Source organism: Canis lupus, chromosome 18 (genome assembly GCF_011100685.1).
Source record: "Canis lupus familiaris isolate Mischka breed German Shepherd chromosome 18, alternate assembly UU_Cfam_GSD_1.0, whole genome shotgun sequence".
NCBI lineage: Eukaryota > Metazoa > Chordata > Mammalia > Carnivora > Canidae > Canis > Canis lupus.
In genome coordinates, this window is record NC_049239.1 from 23,171,647 (window position 1) to 23,197,447 (window position 25,801).

Consider the following 25,801-nt stretch of genomic DNA (forward strand, 5'->3'; position numbering starts at 1 on the left):
CTTGTGGTGGGCACAGCATAGTGAGCACGGAAGTTGAATCGCTATGCTGTACACCTGAAAATAATGTAAAATTGTATGTCGACTATACTCAAATAAAAAAACCATTATAAAAAAAATAAAGTTACTCCTTATGACAAGTACATCTTTCCCTGCCATTGAGGCCTGAGGGAAAAAAATCTCTTCTGTGTTTTCACAAAATGAGATACAGGCATCCAAACAACAGCACTACACTAAATACATTTTCTTAAGGTAATATCTCAGGGTCAAGACAAGATGCCCACGTACAGTTCAATATAAGCAACTCTATAGAACTAACACAATGTAGTACGGATATCCAGTTCTATGTGGATATATCTTCATGTAGATGTGTATTTTTTATTATGTAGAAGACCGTCAGAGCTATAATTTATACTGGAACAAGGGGAATTAAAGAGTGAAGAGATTTCATATTTTTTACATTGTTGAACATCTATCCTGTTATGCCCGACACCGGGCTTGTGGCGTTACTGTGTTACTTTGTTTAGTCTGATGCCCAGAGTCACAGTGATCTCCGTGGGACACAACACAAGTCTGTATCTGATTCCATAGATCTGGGAATGTACATTTAATTTTAAAAGCTTTCCAGTATTTTTTGGAAAATTAACCAAAGAGAGTTCTATCTAAACCACTAGATGTATTTCTATCCTTTTGACCAAAACGTTGCTCTATATTTTCCACTTACAGGAATTATAAAGGAAAAAAATGAAATTAATGGGCTATATTGCTGATTATTCCAGAACTAAAATGTGAAGTGAATGACATTATAAAAATATGCTTGTTAAGGCTTAAAATGTAAATTATGAATATCTACTTATAAAGAATTCGTTTAGAAAAGATGAGCGGAGTTTTTTTAAAGATTGAAATAGAAATATCAAAACTACTAAGCAGATGTTTCAAATGAGGCAGAGTTCATGTACTTTATGTTATGACAACAAGAAAAACAAATAATATTCATGTGGAACAAACCTCATGCTTTCAGTACATGTGTATAGAGACAGTATCGTAAACTTAAGGCTGTCATTGGTCCCTTAGGCTTCCTGTCATGGGTTAGCATTGGGAAGGTCAAGAAAAAACGGGTCATCGTAGGGTAAACAAGGTGGTAGAATGAGATTGAACTTTGCAATTCTCCTAGTTCTGATTATATAGTAAGTCTGCAACATTAAAAGATGTAACTTATATACTCCATTTTTCTTCTGTTTTTACCAGAGAAGCTTCTCCACAAGGCATTGTATCATCAATAAAATCATGTATTACCTAAAGCTGTACAAATTCCGCATGGATGCAATAAACTGAGTTATCTGAAAGGAACTGCTGATTGATAAGTTAACCATGCTTCTTAGATTTCTCAACAGTATTTAAACGACTTTGATGAATTTATCCTACTCAGTAGGTGGTCTGCGAGCAGAGTTGAAAGTGACAACGTTTGGCATCCAGTTAAAAAAGAGAATTCAGAGAGTGGGGTGAAATTGAAGTCGTGGAGTTTCGATGTCAACTTACATTCTCTCTTGGATTTTCTATAATAAACATGCACATTTGTGCATTATTTAAGCAGACTGTACAATGCATACAATTAGCTATTTTAAAGTGAGATACTTTTATTTTTAAGACACATGAGCACACACAAAAATATTTTCCTTTAAATAAAGAATCCACAATGGAAAGATCAATGAGGATCAAAGGGAAAAATGAAACTTCCATGCTTACCAAAGGATAAAGTGTGATGCTGGTCTCATGGACCAGCAACTTACTTGCCAGCCATAGATCACTTAGGAGAATATTTTATGTGTTTTGGGATTGTCCCCACTGCTGCCCCTGCCAATTTCCACACTGGGGATTTGTGTATGTTAAGTCAGCTCCTTCCTGGAACTCAACGTTGTTTACAGTATCTTTGGGATATACATTGGTTTTGTCAGTAAAGGACTAAAGAATAAAGTCCAAAAGAACATACTCCAAGAAACTATTCATACTGCTTAGTTTTATTGAAAATTCATTCAAATGAAATTATAGTGCTCAGCACAAAGTCAGGGCTTAGTTATTCATGAAAAAATTTTTTCCTCCAAAATATAGAGATATTTTTCACAATACTCATTTAATGAAATTTCACTCTACCTTAAATCAGAGGCCAACAAAATTCCTGGAGGGAGTCATGCAGTAAAGGTTTTTGGGCTTTGCAGGTCATATGGTCTCTGCTATAACTACTCAACTTTGTGGTTATAGGATGGAAACATCCATAGAGGCTAGGTAAACAAATGGGCGTGGTGCTTTTTCTAATATAATTTTATTTACAAAAGAGGTGGAGGGCCAGATTTGGCTTTCACACTGTAGTTTGCCAACTTCTGCTTTAAATCATTGTTGGGTTCAGAGAAATATACTATTTGTAGGTTAAAATCATATACTCCAAGCTCACAACATTCAAAATAATATTGTATTAAGGTAAAAAGTTATTTAATAATCTTCTGAGTAGCTTAAAGAAACTACGGTTTTCTTTATCTTTTTTTTTTAAATTTATTTATTCATGAGAGACACAGAGAGACAGAGAGGCAGAGACACAGGCAGAGGGAGGAGCAGGCTCCATGCAGGGAACCCAATGCGGGACTCGATCCTGGGACCCCAGGATCACGCCCTGGGCTGAAGGCAGGTGCTAAACCGCTGAGCCACCTAGGGATCCCCGGTTTTCTTTATCATGATAGCTTGAAGAGATTATGGTTTTCTTGACCATGATAACCGAGAATTCCCCACACCTCGTTCATCACTTAACCTATTGCTAGATGACTCCTAGCTTAACCATTCCACCGAGTACATTCTCTGGGGACACCAGCACATGATAACTACTGAGAACTAATAAACATTTAAATCTAAGCAATAAATACTTATGCAAATTTTCCCTCATTTACTTAGTTTTAAAATGTAGTCCTTGTGCATTTTGGAGAAAAAGAAATGCACAAGTACTTCAGTTGTCCAACCAAGCGCTCTAACAAGTATGAATTCCTTTTCTTTGGAATGTTACTCAAGATTGAACTTTTGCAGTTATTTTGGAAGCTTATAAATTCAAGTGTACGGAACTGAGACTTCATAAACTAGGGTGTATCACTTTAGGTAATTTAGTTATGTTTAACAGTTTTGTCTTCTGAAATCACAAAAATATAATTTATATATCCTTATAACATAAGGGAGATTTGAACTGGTATTACATATTTAAATAATTATAGATAAGGAATTTGGAAGAGCTAAACTTGGATTTTGCAGATGAAATTATTTTCTTTATCCACATTCATAAAATCTTTATTTTCTTTTCTTCCAATTCAGAGAATGAAGGTTTTTTTCTCTTCCTTCTTGAAACTCACCCCTTAGCTTTTGTCTATAATTATGTTCTCTCTCATAAGCTCTTCAGCTTGTTTCATCAATTAGCTTGTTTCATCCTTTAGCTGCACATTTGCCTCCTGATGGCTTCTTCCCTTCGACCTTTAAACATGACCAAGTCATCTTTTTTTTAAGTCAAAAAAACCCCAAAAGTTTTCTCTTCTTTTGTCTCCTACCGCTGGCCTCTCTCTCTCGTTCAGACCTTTAGGTGAAATGCACTGCACTAGCTGTTTCTAATTCCTTACAGCCTCTTTCATCACTTAACCTATGGCTAGATGGCTCCGAGCTTAGCCATTCCACTGAGCACATTCTCAGCGGACACTAGGTACTTCTTTTCTGAAAATTTCAAAGGGTTTATGACTTTATCCTTATACAGTTCCTCTTCCCTTTGATAAATTATTTCATGATCCCCTGACTCCACTGTCTCTACCACAGCTAAACTACTCTGGAGGTACTTAGCAGTTTCCTTCTTTGCATCAATTACTCAGTCTCATCTCCACCACGCACAGAGTACCAATACCTCCCTCAGAGAACTGTTGTCAAATACGTTACTACACACCAAGCACTCAGAACAGCACAGGGCAAGCAGTAGGCACTAAATGAATGCTAGCTGTAATTAATTCTTTTTCTGCTTTCACTTTAGAATTTGTCTTCTGAGTTTTCCTTAGATGTGTTTCCTTCCTTTGCTTCTCGGCCTGGTTCGCACTGCTTCTTACTCACTCATCGTCCAAGGTAGGCTATGGCAATTGGAGGCACCATAACACTGTAACTAAGAGCCTAGAATTGAAACTAGAATATCTGGTCTCAAATTCAGCTTGCTCTCATTGGCTGTGTGATACTGTGCAAGTAACTCGATCCCTTTGAGCTTCAATTTCTTTACCTATCAAGTAGAAGCAATAACAGTATCTACTTCATGAGGCTGTTGCGAGGATTAAAAGTATTAATATACTTAAAATTCTTAGGACACTGCCTGGCACACAGTAAGTGATAGGGAAGTATTGATTGCTGCTATATTATTCTTACTTGTATTACTTTCATGAATTTCATTACTACCTCTTTTTTTTTTTAAGATTTTATTTATTTATTCATGAGAGACAGAGAGAGAGAGAGAGAGAGAGGCAGAGGGAGAAGCAGGCTCCATGCAGGGAGCCCGACGTGGGACTCGATCCCATGTCTCCAGGATCGCACCCTGGGCCGAAGGCAGACGCTGCTGAGCCACCCAGGCATTCCTCATTACTACCTCTTTGCTGGTGTCTCTCACATATCTCTTGCCATTCCAAATCTTTCTTTTGAATTTGATATTCCTGAACTGACATTTTCCACAGGAAAATTCCACAGGAGACCCTAGTTTAACATTGCCCAAAACGAACTCAACATTTTTCTCCTAAGCTTTGTATTTCTCCCTGTGTCTTGTAGATCATGTTACTGCCCCATCAACTACACAAATACTCAAACCAAGAACATGTGACTCATTTTTAATTGCTTCTCTTTTATCTCGAAAACCAAATGCACTCCATGTTATTTCATAAAAATGAAAACTGTCAGTTCTGGTAAAAAATCTTCCACTTGACTATTGAAAGACCTTCTAAAATTGTCTTCTTGACACTTGCTTATCCTCAAAGCCTATATTCAAGTTTTTAGAGTAGTATGTCTAAACAGGTGTCTACGGTGTTCTCATTGGCTTATAAATAAAGTGAAGTGGTCCTTTGATCTATCTACTCATTTTTGCATCCTCATTTCCAGTCACAGATCTACACACACCGTATTGTTTCTCATCTCCATCACACATGCTTATGCCAGTCTCTCTGTAAGTTAACTTCCACTCATCCATTAAGACCTGGCTTACATGTCACTCTCCCTTGAACCTTTTCCTGTCCTCCATACCCAACCTGTTGGTGGACACTTTTATTTTCTTGAAGTTTCAACATAACTTTAGTGAATACAATATATTATAATTATATGTTTACATTTTTTAAGACTGTAGGCCTCTAAAGGGCTAAGGCTATGAGCTAGTCATCACCTATCAATGTACTGAGTATTTAATGAGTTTAAAACACTAATTGCTGACACTTAAACAGAGATGAGACTGGAAGGCTGAAAAACTATTCCACCTGAGAAGTTAAACAGCCTTCACAATTCTCAGTAATAAACAGAGAGCATGTGCAAATTACATTGCTGTTTGTGTAAGGGGCAGTCATGTGCACATCATTTGACCTTGAAGGTAAAGGGTACATACAGGGTTGATGTTGTTTCAGGGAACATGAAGATTTATGTCCCCACCTCAATGATCACTTGCTTCTGCCCCTCCTCCAACTCCACATAGTGTATTTTTAATACAATAACCAAAGTGATCCTTTTAAGACCAAATTTTGATCCCATCTTGGCTCTGCTGAAAACCACCCAATAGTTATCCATTTAATTCAGAGAAAATACCCCAGCCCTTTATAAGGGCCTACAAAGCCCTGCATAAGCTGGCCCTTTACCTCACTCTCTGACTCATAGTTTATTAGCCTCTTTACTGCTCATTCCTTTCCAGCCACACAGAGCTTCACTCTAGTGTTCCTTGAACATATCAGGAGCACTCTCACCTCGAGGGCCTTTACATCTGCTGTTCCTACTGTCCAGAAAGTTCTCCAAGACCGTCATACAGCCTTCTCTATCAGTTCTTTCAAGTCCTTTTTAACTGTCACTGAATTGGTGACCCTCTTAGTAAGACTTTCCATGAACACTCCTTTAAAAACTGCAATTCCTCCCTGTAGGTAATTTCTCTTGTACACTTTTCTTCTTGTCATCATCTGTTACATTAAATATGGTTCTTACTTAGTGGTATGATTATTTTCATCAACACTATCATCTTCCTCTGTTCTCTAGAATACAGGTTCTATGAAAACAAGGCATATTGGGTGCTCAATAGATAAGCTACAAAAGAATTAACAAAGCACCATTTTGGTTAAAAACCCAAGAAAATGAAGTACAGTGCTCTTGGTTTTTTGTCCTTATAAGCTAAAATGAGAGAGAACATCTAATTTGATATAGAATCCTTCTTTAACGAAGAGGCATAGGCCTGAAAGGACAATTGAGAATGGAAACACACTGATGCATACATTGTCTAATAAGGATTCATGGTATCAGTGCTTAGAGTGGGAACTGTTCAAATTACCGGCAGGTTCTCAACATCTAAACATGAGGACTAGTGTTTTTACCCCCAAGGCTCTAGCAACATGCTTCACTAAGGTTTGATGAAAAAATATAGATAAGGATCGAGCAGATATCAGGACCAATTTCCTGAAATCAAATTCCAAAACTTTGGCTGTAAATGGTTTTCCATTTTGCTACAGGTCCCAAAGCATCTGAAACTGTATTTAGGGTTCCAATTTCAGAAGGTTGTGTGCTTTAGTAGAGTGAACATAGACACCTGGATTTGAGTCAATTTTACTAGCTGTCAGTAACAAGGGATGTTATTAAACCGTCTGTGTCTCAATGATGTCACCTGTAAATCATGTTTTAGACTAAAATGGTGTATTCTATGAAATGCACACAGCAAATTCCTAGGTGGTTAGACAAGGAATAAATGTGAAGCAGCTCAGCTTTGGAGTCAGGAATATCTGAGTTTAAACCTGTTATAGACTTGCTTTATGAACTCTATTCTCTCAGCGTTAGTTTCCATGCTTGTAGGAAGAGGCCCATTACCTCCGGTGTGCATCTGTGAGATGTAAGAACAATAAGCTAAGGCACCTTCCTACTACCTCAGTTTCTGTGTGTGGTAGACGCACAGTGAAGCACAGCCTCACCTATAGAGTCCCTTCTATTAAAATCTTTTCCCTCAGGGTATCAACAACTGATGCACGCCATAACTAAGGTCACTGGACCAAGGGAAATTACTCCCTTAAGAATTACCTACAAAACAGGCTTTCAAGAAACATTTATGGAATTAATAACATGTACAGAGATTGTGTTTCATATGTGGTTTTTAAGAAAGCAGGAGATCATAAAGTGCATATTCAAGAGATCAGCAGTAATCCAGTTTAGAAATCTAGATGTTTTCTAGCAATTCCTCTATGTAGCATTTCAAAAGCTTTATCTGAGCAAAATTTTATCCATTGAATTGTGGTTTCCAGATAACTCCAGAGGGCTGAGTTTGGATTTGCAGGCAAAAGTTCCAGACTCAAAAATTTCAGTTCCATAAGAAGATATATATGTCACAATCAAAGATTTTCACAAAGGCTATGGTCTGGCTACAAACTAATGACTTATGGATTAAAGTGTCTGTGATAAACCTGGATGGCTACTGTCAGCTGTACTCTAAAAGCATTTCCATATGAGGAAAGAAATGGAGTGGATAAATTTCAAGATCTTATGCAATCGTCAAGATTTGATAATAATAATATAATTCTCTGTCCAGAGTAACTATAATAAAATGGTTGTTAAAAAAAAAACAAACAAACTCTAAAAGCTCCAAAAAGGGACTCTAAAAGAACTTTAAAAAAAAAAAAAAGCTCTAAAAGGACACACAATCAAAAATTCTGCTCTGTGCATTCAGCATACACATGCACTTTTTTGTGATGTCAGCAATTTTGTGTTTTGTTCTAGATTGTGAAAAAATCAATATATATTGCTATGTATAGAAATCAAGTATTATATGATTCTGACATCTAATGCACAGAGTAAACTCACAATTTCAAGTATCAGTAAATATATCAGCCATAGAATTTTGAAAAGCAGGGACTAAAATCTGGGCAAAGGAGAAGCAGATTATATCAACAACAGGAGAAAGAAGCTTATAATTGAACATTGATGGATGCAGCATGTCAAAATGATTTGGTAAAGATTTCCAAATGAGGCAGATTATGGTGACTTCCAAATTAGAAACAGAACATACGAAGGGAAGAAAACCACTGATGAAAGAATTACTTCTCTGTCTTCTGAAGCCATTCAACTAGAGGAGCTAGAGAACATTCCCAGGTCCTCTCCTGCCAAGTGAGTTATGACAGAATTTAAAAATCAGTTTCACATCAGATTTGTGGGATGGAGAATACTTTAGTACTAAATCGACAATATTTTAGTGCAATATGCTGTAACATTTTTGGACACATGTTTATTCTTATGACGTCATGCAAATTTAGGAGAATTTTCCTGTCCTTGATTGCCTTTCTATATTATCTCTAACAGCCTTTGCTGAGTGCCTTCCTCTCTTAATAACTATACCAGGAACCTGGAATTTACAAATTTAATCATCTCCCAGGATGTATTATATGAGTTTTGGACCAAAGACATGTTGCATTTTTGTTCAACAATGGGCTAGAAAAAAAGGCATATAAAGTCAATGTGGTCTACATTTGGAATCTATAGTTGAGGACTTCATTTTTCCCTCTCCCACCACTGTGTATCTATCTGCTCTTCGTGGGTCCGAAGGCAGGTATCTGACATTTCTTTCCCTTGTTCAATTTGCAACCTTCTTTTTGCCAAGAAACATTTTGCTAGCAGTTACCAAGATCCATCTCCCTTTAATGAACCAATTTTCATTCTTTCTGTTTTTATAATTCCACTTCTGTGAAAATTGAGTTCAAAGCCCACATTAGCATCAATAATGTTTTACCTGCCTTTACTAACTGCTTCATGCCCTTGACCTTGGCCAATATACACCCAGATCCCTAGACGTGCATAAAAAGATTATCCTCTAACTGCCTCCAGGCTATCCCTTATGTGTGCTTTAAAGGCTTCCTATTCTTCCATCTATAAAAGCAGCACATGTCATTTAGATGATAACAGAAATATAATCTCCACCACTAAACCTACTTAAAAGGACAAACTGATGCCTTTCTTTTGTTCCCAGTGGGCAGTAATGGAATCCCTCTGTCAACGTTTCATGTATGATTCAATTGCTTTATCAAACACTTAGTTTAATGTTGCTGCTGTTGTTTTAATTCTATTATCCATATGTCTAAGACATACATGTTAATGGTGTTTAAATTTGTTATTTTTCTAGAACATTACCTTGGGTGATACAGTATAAGACTATCACTTTGACATGATACTAATATCATGAAGATATGAGTATCTATAGAATAAAAGTCCAATTTTCAGAATCTAAATTATATATATATACATACATACAAACATGCATGCATATACAACTTACTTATATGTGTATATATTTTTCTATGTAATACATGTATATATGTATTATATATATATTTATGTTTTTATATGTATATTTATATGCATAAAGATTCATATATGTACACAGGTTTTAAAAGCATATATAAATTATATATACATATAAATTTATGTGTGTTCTTAAAATTTTGTATATGTATATAAATCACACATAATAAATTCACTTTTTACATAATGCATGTACAGCACAATAGACTGATTCATTTTTAAACACCAAATAAATCATCTGTCTACTAATAAAACACCATACACAAGACAGCATGGCATGAGCATGCAGCAAGTGTGAATTACCTCCTCTTTTCTTGTGTCACGTCCTTTCTGTACAAACCAGATAACTTTTGCTTGCAAAGATCGCGGGGTACATTCCAGCAAAGTACTGTTATTCTCTATGCCGTAGGCCAGTCGCTCTTCAGTCTTATCCAAAGCATCCCCTACAATATAAAGATTAAAATTAACTTTAGGACTTTGATTTTATCAGTCAATAATATTTTTAAACGATTCTTTATTTAGATTCCTGCAGCAAAGTGAGTATCTTTCATTACTTACTGCTAACTTCTACGCAAGGTCATTTAAAGGAGCTATTTAGAGACAGAGGCATACCAAAGTCTAGGCTTTAAAAAGTACTACAGCCTATGGAGAGGACCAGAAGGAAGTAAATGGGAGTGTGGGTCCGAAGGCCAGGACACTCAGGACAGTAAGAAGGTGGATTGGTGTTAAATACATTTTCCATGCATTGGTGATGATATCCACTGATAAAGCAGGCAAGGGAAGGTGAGAGCACCAACCATTCAAGTAAGACATAAGACAAAAATTCAGGGTTACAAACAAAAGCAGAAAGCAGAAATTGAGGTGATATGGTGCTACATAAACACAAGTGTGAGTGAGATCTTGTCAAGGGATTGCACTTAGCCAAATATTGGGCTCCTACAGTAAGAAAAAACACTTCGGATCCAGAGCTGCTTGATTATAATCTTTATCTTGGCCCAGAGAGGCTCTCACTGGACTTGAACTCAAATTTGCATGCAGGCTAGGACACTCGAATGCAGTGGGGAATAAAAGCAAGTGGATGTATCCATTGTTGGTTAAAACAACAAGAATATCAAATTCAGTAACTGGAACCCAGGATTTTTTTCCTTGTGCCTGAATCCTCCTCACTTTCAAAGCTGACACGTAAGTTTTCTGAGATTAAGATCCTGCCTTCCTTTAGCCAATGTTCTCGGAGACTTCTGTCCTACACCAAATGCTCAGTCAGCTTTGGGTCTAGTGAACTGACATTGTGCAACTCTGGATTGTATATAAACACTGCTGGTCTCCCAGGCACGGTGCTTCATCTCCCTGTGACCTCCTCACGAGATGGGTGACACCAATTGCAGCCAGTTCCAACCACCAACGTGGTGCAGAGTCAGGACCATTGGTTTCTGTGTTTGACTTCCTTACATTTCCTGAAGCTGAAATTTCCTCCCATCCTTTACCCAACAGACTGCTTACTACCTTTCCTCAGAAATTCACTTCTGTACCTGAGCTCTAGCCTTCCCCATGCTAGTGGAAGACTTCAAGTTTTTCACTTTATCCTATCCCAAAGCTTAGTAGGTGACTTGACACCAGTTTGACACCCTCTTGGTAAGATTACCATATGTAACATGATGAAGATACTCCCAGGGCTGAGATGGAGAGAGAAGTCCTACAAATCACTGTGGCATCTTGTTCTAGGGTCCCCACTTTGAGGTCTAATACAAGGTCTTCGTGGTGGTACACAGAACTTATTTCCCTAATTAATTAAAAATTATTTGTCCACATATAATTAAAATTTTAGCTTTGTGGAAGAAAAAAAATACTTTCAGTAACACTGGTCTAGTATATATCAATCACAAAGAAAACAGGGACCCTTTTAAGAAGTCTGCAGCATATCTTCACCATACACCCTGAGTAACCCACAGCAATTGATTTTCTATGGATTACCGACGAACTGCTGTCCAAAACACTGCTGAGCTGCATTTCCATGCCGAACGTCTTGTCTGCGGAACCGTCTGAAAGAAAGTAGATGCGTTTAGGAGACGTTAAGATTTTAATTTTCCAGACTTTAAAATACAGCCAACTGCATTAAAAATTCAAGGAGTATTCTCCTACTGAAAAAAACTGATCAGTCATACAAAACAAGGATAAAATTCTAGTTTCATAGTTTCCCATATTTCCACTGAATGTTATTCAATGGATAAGATCTGTATCAAATTTTTCTTTAAGTGTTCACATAAGTCTGAATTCTGGATCCCAGAATAATAATTTAAGAAAGCTCTCTCTATATTTTGTTTAAAAATCTGTGCAAGAAGATCCGTTTCAAATGAATGTTTTGGGTGGTAAGGGACGTGTGCAGAAAAGACAGTGGGATTCGAGGCAGACTATTTATTTGAATAAAAATTCTAAAACTCCTATATATAATAAGATGCATGCAAAAAGGAAAGGTATTCGAATCCAAATATTTTGTTCTAGAGCTGTCATAGTCATGGAGCACAAATAGCACTGGCAATAAAAAGGGATAAACTAATAATGTATATTCAACTTACTCCTTTCTTCAGATATCATACATAGAAATTATATGCCTCTATTCAATGTGATTGTGCGTTATACATACTTAACAGGCTGTCTGGCAAGACTGCCTACTACATTTGGGATCGCTTCCATTGTATTTTTTAAAAGATTTTATTTATTTATTCATGAGAGATACAGAGAGAGAGAGAGAGAGAGAGAGAGAGGCAGAGACACAGGTAGAGGGAGAAATAGGCTCCGTGAAGGGAGCCTGATGCGGGACTCGATCCCAGGACCCTAGGATCACACCCTGGGCCAAAGGCGGTGCTAAACCATTGAGCCACTCGGCTGCCCCCATTGTATTTCTATATTTGATAGATTGTTTAAATATGTAATTAAAAATAATAATATTTTTATCCATGGAGGAAAAATTCTATAGTTTAAATTTGTAAACATCTTTCTGGGAGGGATTAGAAAATGGAAATCATCATTATTAGCACTGAAATTCTAAGATCAAGATCTTCAGCATATTAATTCAGATTAGATATAAAAATAGAAGAATTACATAAGAGCAGAAAATACTATTTGCTTTTCTCAATGATGGCATTTCTTCAAGATTGAGGAAAAAACAGAAGGCAAAGCAGAAGTTTCACCCCTAAGGGAGATGGTGAGGCTTCCAAAGTGACAATGAAATGCTTTAACCATATGCAATGATAAAGTCTGGAAAAGGGAACCAGATTCAAATCCCAATGCCATCACTCATGTGCCGTCTGATCTCATACATATATATCTTTTCTCTTGCCTGGTTCTCTCTATCCTCCTTTGTAAAATGGAGTTGGTCTAATTGACATCTAAAATCTATTCCAGTCTCAATTTTTTTTTTTCATTCTAGGCTCTTCTCATTGCCTCTGAGTAATGATAATGGAACCTCATTTTAAGAGATGGCGTGCTTTCTCACATGTGAGTTCAGATCTTAGTTAACAGTTCAATACTTTCTACTTTGCTGAAATGTTCTATCAGGTTTATCACATGAGTGATGTGAGAATAAGGGGAAGTCAATCAGATAATTCTAGGTACATGAGGTGAATAATTGAGCATGCAAAATTTTTGTTTAAAATCATTGAAAACATGTATTTAAAAGGAATGCTATCACATCCTCCAGCAAGGTTTCAGTTCCTTTAATACTATCTTCATATAAATGTCCTTTACTTCAGCATTTTAAAAAGTCTGTAAACTGTTCAGGAGTTTGAGAAAGGTTCATCAAAGTTGCCTTTCATTCTCAAAGTTGCATATTTTTCTTATATCTCTTGCCACTTAGAAACTTTTTAAGAGAACACCGGAAATAGACAAAATACAAGAGTCAGGGGGAAGTAAAAGACTTAGCTCTATAAATGATAGTGTATTTTGGAAGACTATTTTAAACAAGTGGTTTGGATTGTGAATTAATGTTTTTCCTCTGTTGACTCATTTTCACTCTGTGAACAGAAAAGTATTTATTTTAATGACCAGTTTTCAATTTCTGCTGCTAGTCAGGTCTGAAGAAAAAACGATCTGCTATAAAAGCAAACTATTTCCCTTCATGTGCTGGAACCTATCCAAAGAGTTCTCCTCCAGGGGTGGGTGATGGTTTAAAAGAATCTGACACGACTGAAAGATCTCTATTACGCGTCACTGAACTAAACTAATTCATTTATGAGCACAGCTCCTGACTTAAGCACTGTGCTCCTTCCTAAGACTTTGCCCATTCGTTTAGCTTTTGCTAAATGACTTTTTGAAAAAAAAAAAAAAAAAAAAAAAAAAAGGCAGCCCGGGTGGCTCAGCGGTTTAGCGCCTGCCTTCATCCCAGGCGGTGATCCTGGAGATCCTGGATCGAGTCCCATGTCGGGCTCCCTGCATGGAGCCTACTTCTCCCTCTGCCTGTGCCTCTGCCTCTCTCTCTGTCTCCTCTCTGTGTATTCTCATGAATAAATAATAAAATCTTTAAAAAAATAAAATAAATGGCTTTTCGTCCACCCTCTGTAAATATATTATCAAGCTTGTAGATGTATACTCTAATAAGATGCACCACGTATCACAAAGTATTTAGTTACAGAAACTGCTTAATTCAGTTAAGCATCACCGCTATTGCACACCTAATTCAAAACCATGTTATTCATAAGTATTGGATGCATAGTGTGCAAACATTGTTATTGTTGCTAATAACAATAAAATAATTAATTTTATTACTTTCGGTGAAATTATCTTTCCACCCTTAGAACCAGCTACTTTACTCCTAACCTATAGAACTACATGGTTTTCCCTGAACATTCTATGCCTTCTGTACAATTCTCTTTAACTGGAATCTTTTTACATTCCCACTACAAGACTGAGCTCAAAGGTTGGGTTATTGTGAGAATTAAATAATGTATGTGTACTGCGCTTAGTCCAGTACCTTATATGCAGGAAGTGCTCAAGAGTGACCTACTATCATTCTTACTTACAATTCCATTTTCCACTTTAGGTTCCGATTTCATTTAGCCAAGAGTATTGATTGACTGCTTCTTCATCCTCCTTGTACACAGTACAGTAGGGGGGCAGAATGGGTGAGTAAATCATTGAACAATACTTTTATTTTTTTATTTTATTTTATTTTTTTTAAAGTTTCTTTTCTTTTTCTTAAGTTTTTATTTATTTATGATAGGCACAGAGAGAGAGAGAGAGAGAGAGAGGCAGAGACACAGGCAGAGGGAGAAGCAGGCTCCATGCACCGGGAGCCCGACATGGGATTCGATCCCGGGTCTCCAGGATCGTGCCCTGGGCCAAAGGCAGGTGCCAAACCGCTGTGCCACCCAGGGATCCCCTGAGCAATACTTTTATATACTAACGGCTATCTTGAAGAATTCAAGATGTGTTTTTAAATATCAATAAGCATTTGTAACAAAATCAATTAATTTGCTTGATTCTCTAAAACAGTTGGTAAGTTAGTTAGTTAACAAATGTCCTCTCAAAAGATCTTTTCACTATCTGCTTATGTACTCTAAGTACTCTTGGAATGAATGTTGACCTAGCTGATGTCAAATTCACAAAAGATTTGAATGAGTGATTATGTTTTTTAAAAATTAGATTCTAGGGATGCCTGGGTGGCTCAGCGGCTGAGCACCTGCCCCTTGGCTCAGGGCATGATCCGCGGTCTTGGGATCAAGTCCCACATCGGGCTCCCTGCCTGGAGCCTGCTTCTCCCTCTGCCTACGTCTCCTCTGCCTTTCTCTCTGTGTGTCTTTCATGAATAAATCAATAAAATCTTTAAAAAAATTAGATTCTACAATATATGTGAACTTACAAAATAGTAATGATATTAAGGTGGGTTAAATTGGATTTTTTAAAAAGTGTGAAGTAATCTAGAGTGGAGGAGTAAAAATAACTGAAATTAATAAAAAATTAATTTTCAGTAAGGAAACTGTGTATAGTTCTATGTTTTTGCTTTATATTGTCTTTGGTCACTTTACTAGGAGAAAAACTTAGTTGCTAATTCTATAATAAATAAAAATATTTTCCTTTATGTTTCCTTGTAAAGAATACACAATTTCATATGGCTTCAGTGAAGAAATATCTCCATCCTTCAAAATACTTTCTGGACCTCAAGATCTCCTGTTCAAAGAATCCCAAGATTTACCTTCTCTTACAAGTGGCAATGACCTTGCTGAATTGTAGACATTAGAGTTTGGAGGTCTTTAAGTACCTTTCATTTGTGTTCAATTAAATCACACGTTTCATTAATTATACAGGTCATGTATTTGCCTAGGAGTTAAAATATTCACTTTCAAAATGAAATAAATGAAGACCAGCTGGTTGAGAGGACACGGGGCAAATGCAGGATGTATTTAAGAATTTATTTATTTATTTTTCTTTTAAGTCTTTGAATCCCTCATGTGTGGTGGGGCTTGCCATTTCCACATTTTAAGTTTATCTAAACTGGATTCATGTCTTGCAGCAAAAGTGTCAAGATGGGTAAGAGTGGATTCAAACATGGGCAAAAAACAAAACAAAACAAAACAAAAAAACAAACCCAGCAGTGCTCCACACCAATCTTTACGCAATAATTGATAGGAATTATTTTCAGGGAAAATTCAACTTTGAAGGCTTGTATTATGAACAAAGTATGACTATGATGGCTTATTTAACAAAAATAACATGGTTATTTTCATGGAATGTGTGCAGAAAGAAAAATATTTTAAAAAGTCTTATAGTTTTTCTAAACAAGGGAAATATCCCATTGAGGACTCCTCTCACCTCTTTGCATGGGTGCCCGTTGGGTAATACCGGGAACAGGATATGCCGTCCCAGGCACAGTAAGGGTCTCGAGCCAGGCAGCAATCAGCACAAGCACTTCCATACATGTCACACTGATGGAATCTGACTTGGGCCACGGCAGAAGGAGATCCAATATACAGCTGTTGCTAGAGACATCAAAGAACAGAGAGGCCACTAGCAGAAATGGACAGAACTCTCACTGAATTTCACATTTATACACAATCCCTTCTGTGAATATTCATTTAACTTACTGCAGTTACTCGGGATGGGTAATGGAACACTGATCCTTTCATTTCTCTAAGAATTGAAACTCTTATAGACCTGGGTGCCCGAGGATCAAAACTGCCAAAGTGAGCTCGACAAAATCTCAAGAGGTTGACTGTTCTTTTATTGGTTATTTAAATAGAGAGCCTCTTTCATCATTTAACACTGTAGGTCTTTTAAAAAGACCAGTAGGGATGACCAATAACAGACTGGATTAGTAAGTGGTCTTTTCTCATTGTTGTTATTGTTTGGATGTTTTAAACTGAGATGTAATGACAAACAACACCATATCAGTATCAGGCTTATTATAACATAAGGATTCAAGACTTGTATGTACTGTGAAATGATCACAATAAGCCTGGTGAGCATTCCTTGACACATATAGGTAGAATTGTTTTTATGAGACGAGAACTTGTACATAATGCTCTCTTAGCAACTGTCATATACACATCACGGTATCATTAACTATAATCACCATGCTCTACGTTACACTCCCAGGTCTTCCTTTATAACTGGAAGTTTGTATCTTCTGATCACATCCACCCATTCTGCGCACCTCCCACCCCTTGCCTCTGGCTACTGCCAAACTGTTCTCTGTATCTATAAACTCGTTTTTCTGTTTGTTTTAATTTCACAGATGAGTTTATATGGTATTTGTCTTTTTTTAAAAATTATTTCACTTAGTATAATGCTCTCAAGGTCTACCCATGTTGTCACAAATGGAAGGACCTCCTTCTTTTTGTGGCTGAATACTATTCCATTGTACACATGTACCATGTTTTCTCTAGCCATTCATCCTGTGGTGGGCACTTAGGTTGTTTCCATGTCTTGGCCATTGTAAATAATGTTGCAATAAACATGGGTGCAGATCTCTTTTAGGGTTAGGGTTTTGTTTCCTTTGGATAGATACCCAGAAATGAAATTGCTTAATTATAGGTTCTATTTTTAATACACTGAGGAAACTCTTTACTGTTTCCCATATTGGCTGCACCAATTTACAGTCCTAACAATAGCACACACTAACATATAACATTTAAAAGGGTGATACAGATATATTCATGGAATGATGTGCAATAAACTTATAAGATATGTTAAGTAAAAACAATAAGTAGCAGAACAGTGAACATTCTGTTTCTGTTTACCTAAACATAAATGGTAATTTATAAATAAATTTGAGGTAATATATGCAACAACCATTTCTGGAGAAATTTGCACCAGAAACTGGTTCTAGAAAAATGCAGAGGAGGTTTGTGTTTCACTGCACACCCTTTTGTGTTACCATCATTTACTGTTATTTTTGCACAAACTTAACAAAAAAAATTACAGAATAACAACCTATCATGATTATAGAAGTAAGTCTACCCTTATATACCTTTCTTTAATAACAGAAAATCAATCTATCTCATGTAAATCACCATGTTTTTATCAGAATAAAACTGTAACTTTTTCATGTATAAGCACATGTACTTATGCTCTTTACCCTTGACTTTAACTCACATATATACAGACATACACACACACATACACACAAACTTACTCTCTTTGAAGAAATCTCCATAGAAATAATAGGAGCTGGGTCCTGAAAAAAATTTTTTTAAAGTTTCTTAAGAAATATAGGAACATACCTTAATATAGTTACTAATCATCTGAACTCAGGTATGCGATTGGCTCTATGCTAGTCTACTAGCTTTCATTTTAGCAAATCAATAGGAACATATAATTACATTAAAATACAGCTTTCTTTTAAAAACTCTTTAATAAAATAGGACAGATATGTCAAGGTAAAAAAAAGTAGTGGATAATCTAAGCAGTTTACCATTTGTTTCTGAAAAGTAATTTTTGTATTTGCATTTGAATATTACTCATGCTTTGGAAATTCAAGTATCTTTAAATAAAGAGTAAAAAGTCACAGTGTTCTTATAAAGTACTTGAACCATGAGAAGTGAAACAATTATGTCTCTGAATAGGTGTTACTGTTAACAAACCAAGAGACCTTTAATTGTTTAAATCTAAGCCTACAACAAAATACGTTTTTGTTGGAGTTATCATGGTCAATCAATATGAACCCAAGGTGCTTTGAGCAAGATGAATAACGTCATTGTCTTAGAATTACACCAGAGGAAAGATGATCTATAACATAGCTTTGAGAGCCTGTGTGTTACTGTAGGGGTGATGATTAAGACTAGAGTGTCTCCAAGGAGTATCACAAACTCAGATGAATCCTACCAGTAGACAAGCAACAGGCAGGTGGGATCCCCTCTGTGGATGATTATCCTTCAAAGAATTATTTTTTGAAAGAGAAAATGTGATCCTCTGTGTCAGTATTTTTTTCAATATTTTAAACTACAGAACCCTTTACCACTGGCATGCGTGCACTCATTTACTCATTTAGGTGACAATGTTTCTTAGGGTTGATATGAGCAAGATGCTGTGGCAGATGCTCCTAATAAGGGAGCTATGGTCCCTAATATGAAATGAAATCTAACACAGAAATCCAGGATGCAAGATAAACAAAAACATAGCTGCTCTGGTTGAGAGGGGAACATGGTTAACTTTGGATGTGGCTATATGGAATCTAATCTTCAGGACAGCCAAAGTAAAATGAACTGTTTTTCATCAATAAAAATATTTTCATCTGTAATCATTACGCACATAGTCAATCTGTATAATTTGCAGACTTTTTCCCCCAAATTTTCTTACTTGTCAAAATTTATTTGTAATTCCAGTATTAATACTTACCATGTTCAGTGGCCATTCATGGACACATGCAGCCACACAGGGGCAGTACATTTTGGTTGCCCAGCAAGTATATCCCCACCTGAGATCAAGCAATGTGACACTCTGCCATTTGTTTCAGCTCTCGCATTGTAAACAAGTGTCTTTTCCATGGTCTATTTAACGCCATGTTTTCACATTTTTGTGCTTTTCCCTGGCAATTTTGATGTTTAAAATGGCCTCTAAGCAAAGTGCTAAAGTGCTGTCTAGTGTTTCAAAGCTTCAAAAGGCTGTGATGTGTATCATGGGAAAATACAAATAAGCTTTGTTCATACATGCATTACAGTGCTGTAGGCCATGAGTTCAATATTAGTTAATCAACAGTATACACTAAATAAGATGTCTTTAACTAAAAACAAAGAACAACATTATATACTGATCAGTTGACAAAAATGCTGTGACTAGAGACTCACAGGAATCTACCCCTGTGTGCCCCTTGGGAACATTGGTCAGTCAGTATTCACTAATGTAGTGTTCACATTAAACTACATATTTATCAGACATATGGTCTGATATTTAAAGACCATAACTGCCACAAATATCGATACTCGAATCTATGTGTTTGTGTGTATGCATATATATAACTGTCATGTCTAATCTTTACATTATCATTTTTCAGTTTTCTTTTTTAGTAAATTCTTTGTGGTAATTGATATGTTATGATAAAAAGCAATACACTTATCACAAAGTCAACAACATGAAACCTGCTTTGTTTTAATTGTCTGTGTTGAAAGTACATTTGTAAAATGAGACTTTGCAATAATGATTCTGGAATTCATATATGGTATGTGTTATTTCTTAAAGTCACAGTTAATATGCTGAAATTCTTTTCCTGCTAGCTGGGCAAATACTGGCCTTCTCATTTGAATAGTCTACAATAATCAAATAGGTTTTAAAACATTCCTCACTTCAAATTCACTGTGAATTCACAACATACCTGTTAGAAAAAAAAATTGACCTTACATCTTTCCCATTTATAATTCATTTGCAATTGTCTGTAATGCATAAATGTTGTCTACTTCTTTTTTTTTCTTATAAAAATACCTTGAATATCTGGAGTTCTTCTAGAATTACTTCTTCCATTGATTCTGTTTCTTGGTTATAAATTGTGATTACTTTCAGCACAATTCCATTATCTGTAAGAAAGCAAAAGAAGAGATAAATCAGAAGCTTGTCACAATCTGGTTTTCAAACAATTAAAAACCATGCATAGACTATTAACCTGAATAAGCTCTGATATCTGGATGCATGAAATATTTAATCATTACTAGTTGAAGCAACAAGACTACTTATATATTCATATTTTCAAACAGTAAAAAAATAACTTTTATGCCTGGTTAAAAAATAAGACCAAATAATATGTAATTATTTTTCTAATAATTTGATTCAGAAATTCAACTAAAGATAGAAAAATCAAAATGTATTAATATATACACAATGATATTTGATATCATATGATATATATAACACTTTTAGTAAGAAAAATTCAAGTATACACTATTGAGAGAACAGTATAAGTACTCTTGCACTAATCATTTAGCTTCTATAATTATCAATAATTTTATAAATAAAATTCATAATTTAAAATTCCATCTAACTTTTATTATACCTGGTATCCTGAGCGTGGTCTTTACAATAAAAAATGTAATAAGACACTAATTTGCCTGTAAGAATAATTTGATGTAGTGCTAAGGATAGCTCAGAAAAAATAAGCACTTTGGAGGTACTGACCTAAGACTTACATAGTACTGAAGCAATTTGTTTAAAAATTAGCAAATTCTGTAGCTGGGTTAATAAAATTTGATTAAGATATAATTAATAACAATTACCTGTATAGTACATGAAAAAGAATACAAACTATAATTTTTAAGCTGAGAACAGATAATAAATATCCAATTGTTATTATATCAAGCAAAAAGCAAGGGTGAAACTCAAATTATTAATTTGCAACTAGCAATTTGCAATGGCTTTCTCCCCTTTTATACCGTGTTTTATACACACACATACACAAACACACACATGTTCTTAAAGCACATGGGGAAAAATAGCTATCATCTGTGGGATTTTCCAATATTGTAACTCATCACACATTCATCAAATATGTTCTTTTGTGCTATAAAGCTGTGGCTCAATATGATGATATCTTTGAGTTAAACATAGTTTACATAATAGCATAAGTACATATCTGATATTTCTGGAATTCTCTCAAACAGCTTTGGTCAATCTAACAAAAAAGTATTTCCAAAAACAGTCTTGGACTGATACATTGTATATGACTGCTACTTTCCAGGACATTTAAAAATAACATACCTTTTCCCATGCTTAATTTTGTCAAATATTATTTTTGCTCATGGAACTTTTAAAAAAAGCCTCTATTAAATGTCATTATGAGTGAATTCTTACATGGCCAAGTAGTTTTAAGTTTGTTAAAGAAATGTGATGCTTTGTTAATCTTGAATCCACAGTGTAGGGCATATTAGTAACATTAACCTCCTAGAGTAAGGATAAAATATAGCCTACACCAGAGATCAATTTCTGCAAATCAGATAAATGTTTCCTTACTTAAATCTTAGATTTTTCAAAAAGTATGAATGGAGAAGCCCAACCATGAATATTAATATTATATCCCTGGCTCCTGATCTGGGTATATGCAATGTCTCTGTAGAATTACATCTAGGATTGAAGTTATGTATGGTACGATGTTTATTCTACTAAACAGCAACTGCTGTAGCAATGAACATAATGCATACAAAAAAAAAAAAAGAAAGAAATGATAATTTAAAAGACTTTTCCAATGGCTATAGAATTTAAAGTACTTGACTGACTTTGTTATATATGCCCCAAAGGTTAAGAGATTCCAAGTTCTCTTCCACAAGCTAAATCTAATGTATGGGATCAACTGAAGTTGTAGATTTATTCGAAAATTTTACTTTTAGTGTATTTATTATTTTTTTCCATTAATACAGAATATTATAGCCTTGCTTTAAAAGTTTACCTCCATTATGGGTAACACTCAGCCTGTTTGGTACAAATGGATGATTGTCATGGGGCCTGATAAGCATTGTTGTGATTATAGACTGTGAAGTTATTGTCCCAAGCTTTTAAAAACCTGTAAGACCTGGGGCACCTGGGTGGCTCAGTGGTTGAGCATCTGCTTTTGGCTCAGGTCATGATCCTGGGGTCCTGGGATCCAGTCCCACACTGGGTTTCCCTTGGGGAGCCTGCTTCTCCCTCTGCCTATGTCTCTGCCTCTCTCCTTGTGTTTCTCATGAATAAATAAATAAATAAAATCTTAACAAAACAAGAAAGACTTTGAGACCTTACTGAACAGCCAAGGGTGGAAATGGACCTCAGAGACTCTCAACACAACCATCCTTGCAATGGTAGCCTCCTTCCTCTGTGAAAAGTTCTACTTGGAACCCGTTTTGTCTCTTAACATCAATTACTCAATCCTTCATGTATTCGTGTGTCCAGAGATACTAAGTATTGATTGTGTATTGGGAATTAGGCACTGTAACTGCCCCAAATCCTCTCTTCCACTGCAGTGAATAAGCAGTGTGCAGATGGGTTAATGGATTAACAGATTTACTGCTAGGTTTTTAAAATATGAATAATGTTATTGATTTTAAGATTCAATATGTATGTCTCAGTACTTTTCAATCTCTTTACCTGTCCCAATAAACAAGACATCATATTGGCCATCCTCAGCTTCCACTCGATCCACTGCTATTTGTTTCAGGTTATATCTTCCATCTGTTTTTACCAGGATCGGTTTTTTATGGGCAGGTTTTATGGGCTGGTACATAAGTGGATGGCTTCTTGCAAATCGGATGGCATCATCAGGATAGTCTTTGGTGGTTCCATACCTCCCACCATTCACTTTGCTGGCACACTGAAATGCAAATGGATTAGATAATTTTTCTTTTGCCTTAAATCCAAAGAGCTCATTTGTAATCAATTATGAAAACCATCAGGGATGCCTGGGTGGCTCAGTGGTTGAGAGTCTGCCTTTGGCTCAGGGTGTGATCCTGGGTGCGGGCATTGAGTCCCACATTGGGCTCCTGGCAGGGAGCCTGCTTCACCCTCTGCCTATGTCTCCGTCTCTGTCTCTGTCTCTCTGTCTCTCACAAATAAATAAAATAAATAAAATCTTTTAAAAATTATGAAAACCATCAGAAAACTGGATATATTCAATTAATCAACTACAGTTAGAAATATTTAGTAACCACATAGTTTTCATTAGAGAAATAAAACTGGCATTAAAAATTGCAAAGAAAGACTGTATCTTTCCAAACAGGCAACACTAGAAAAATACAGAAAGTAGTGAAATCTTGGAAAAATGAACTATATTTAATATTGGTATAATTTGAAGGTGGTAAAAATGTGTATCATCATAAATATTGCTATTACTTCCCCCATTTTCTGAAATTTATTTTTTCAGATTGTAAATTAACTTTTAAAGGTAAACAATGTATTTTCATAGTAAAACAAAAAGCCTCTTTGTTGTGCTAAATCTCCACACCCCCCTCCTCCGGATTAAGGGTCACAATTGCACAAAATAGTTTTCCCATATTGATATTAAGATAATAATGTGATGGTTCCAATGGACTCACTGACTACAGAATTTTAGTGCTATAACAAAGAAACCTATTCAAATTCTGTCAGTGTTAATTAAGGGGAAAAATTCCTCTCCCTTCTACTGTAATCTGTATGAATTTATATTATCTTTGTATGGATTCAACACAGTAAATTGAGAAAACAAGAAATATTTGCTATAACCTGCCTCATTTCTTATAGAATTCAGAATCTAGAGTCTATGGACTCTAAAAAGAAATGTTCAACAGCACCCAGGTTACTTCTTGGAATACCTTTAACTGGTTGATTCATGCTTGTTATTAAGCACTCCCTCATTTCATGTATTTCCCTCCAGAATCAGCAGCAATTGCAATGATTATGTAGATAAAGAATTTTTCACTTTTAGGTATAAATACAGTAGTGTAGCAATCAGATTCTGCAAAGAGGGCATTTTTAATGGTTTGTTTTAAAATTCAGGTCATATTTCTTAATTTGGCCTGAGTTTTTCACTGGAGTGTACTTACATGATACATAATTGGAAACATTCTGGACCAGCCTGGAAGCAGTTCAGTAACCAGTCACTTCCTCCAAATCTCCTTTAATACCATGTGGTTTCAAGAAGCATTTCCAGCAAAGCCACAGGAGTGGGTTTTCTCCATTTAAATTGTAATTTCAATCAATAGAGTGAAATAAAGTATACTTTATGTCTTACTGGAAGTAATAATTTTAAGCTAGTGAGAATGATTGAAATGGTAAAGCTTTACACTTGTTAATGGGGGTAAGGTTTGTTTCCACTTTGGATTTTGGCTCTGCAGAAATGATTTCTCCTTGACTTGCAAGTACTTGTGGAATCAGCACAGTGATGGGTTTTCACCAGCCGCTCAAAAAAGTGTAGACTTTGACATGTATGACAAGTTAAATGTTTGTTCTCCATGGCCCATGAGCACATACAATGAGCCTACATTTTTCCAGCCTAGTTGTTCACAGGATACCCGACACAAAATCATCATCATTGTCCTCGTCATCATCATTTTTAGATACACGTGAAAGTAAAAGCACAAAAGTTTGCAGGGCGAGTGAAGGAGAATTGCAGCAGCATGAGTGCAGAGGCAAGTGGTGAAACTTCTGGAATCCTAGTGGCACTTTTATATTGACATTTTTCTTCTAGGAGCCGGCAAGGATGTTGAATGAGATGCTAAGTATTCTGGTGAAGCAGAAAAAAACGCTAAGGAGAAAGTTTGGCCTAGGGAACTGAGAGGCTGACTCAAATATTACAATGGAATTATTTGGTAACTTTCTCCCCCTTGGAATTTATATGTGGCACTAATTCTTCTGAAGAAATGGAGGATTGTGATGCTCTTTTTATTGGATGTTTCTGTGTTCACCAGCATCTCAAAAATAAAATGTCATTTTGGGCTACTTAGCCAAAACATCAATGATGATACATATTTTATGATGCTGCTAATATGTACCCATCATAGATTTTTTTCATTAAGTGTAAGAATACAACCAGATATAAGAAGTGTCATTTCTTGACTGTACAAGTAATCAAGCATACTTTTAGGTGTAGAATTTTTTAACTATTTAATGGAAGTTTTGTAAAGCATCTGAAACAGTGAACAAAATATTACTAAAAGAGCCTTAAATAAAATAAGAATACGTTGTTAAACGCCTAAACTTACAGAACCAGGCCTTGGATAAGGTACTCTTCCTTCATAGAGCGACCAGTGGTATTCAGGTCCTTCCTTATGAGCATATGGTCCATTAAAGGCTGCCCGGATGCTAGACATATGATACA

The 25,801-nt window shown here is 35.8% G+C and overlaps 1 protein-coding gene across 2 annotated transcripts in view; it reads right to left on the reverse strand.

Moving 5' to 3' along the window:
• Nucleotides 1-25,801, reverse strand: part of SEMA3E (semaphorin 3E) — a 235,944-nt gene that overhangs the window by 7,343 nt on the left and 202,800 nt on the right. For both annotated transcript variants that reach the window (XM_038562847.1, XM_038562848.1), the window contains 7 exons: nucleotides 25,686-25,801; nucleotides 23,098-23,320; nucleotides 20,473-20,564; nucleotides 18,191-18,232; nucleotides 16,369-16,535; nucleotides 11,536-11,603; nucleotides 9,868-10,007 (listed from right to left, as the gene is read on the reverse strand). The exon at nucleotides 25,686-25,801 is cut by the window's right edge and continues 29 nt beyond it. In XM_038562847.1, the coding sequence (XP_038418775.1) occupies nucleotides 9,868-10,007; nucleotides 11,536-11,603; nucleotides 16,369-16,535; nucleotides 18,191-18,232; nucleotides 20,473-20,564; nucleotides 23,098-23,320; nucleotides 25,686-25,801 (848 nt within the window). The remainder of the gene's footprint in view (nucleotides 1-9,867; nucleotides 10,008-11,535; nucleotides 11,604-16,368; nucleotides 16,536-18,190; nucleotides 18,233-20,472; nucleotides 20,565-23,097; nucleotides 23,321-25,685) is intronic.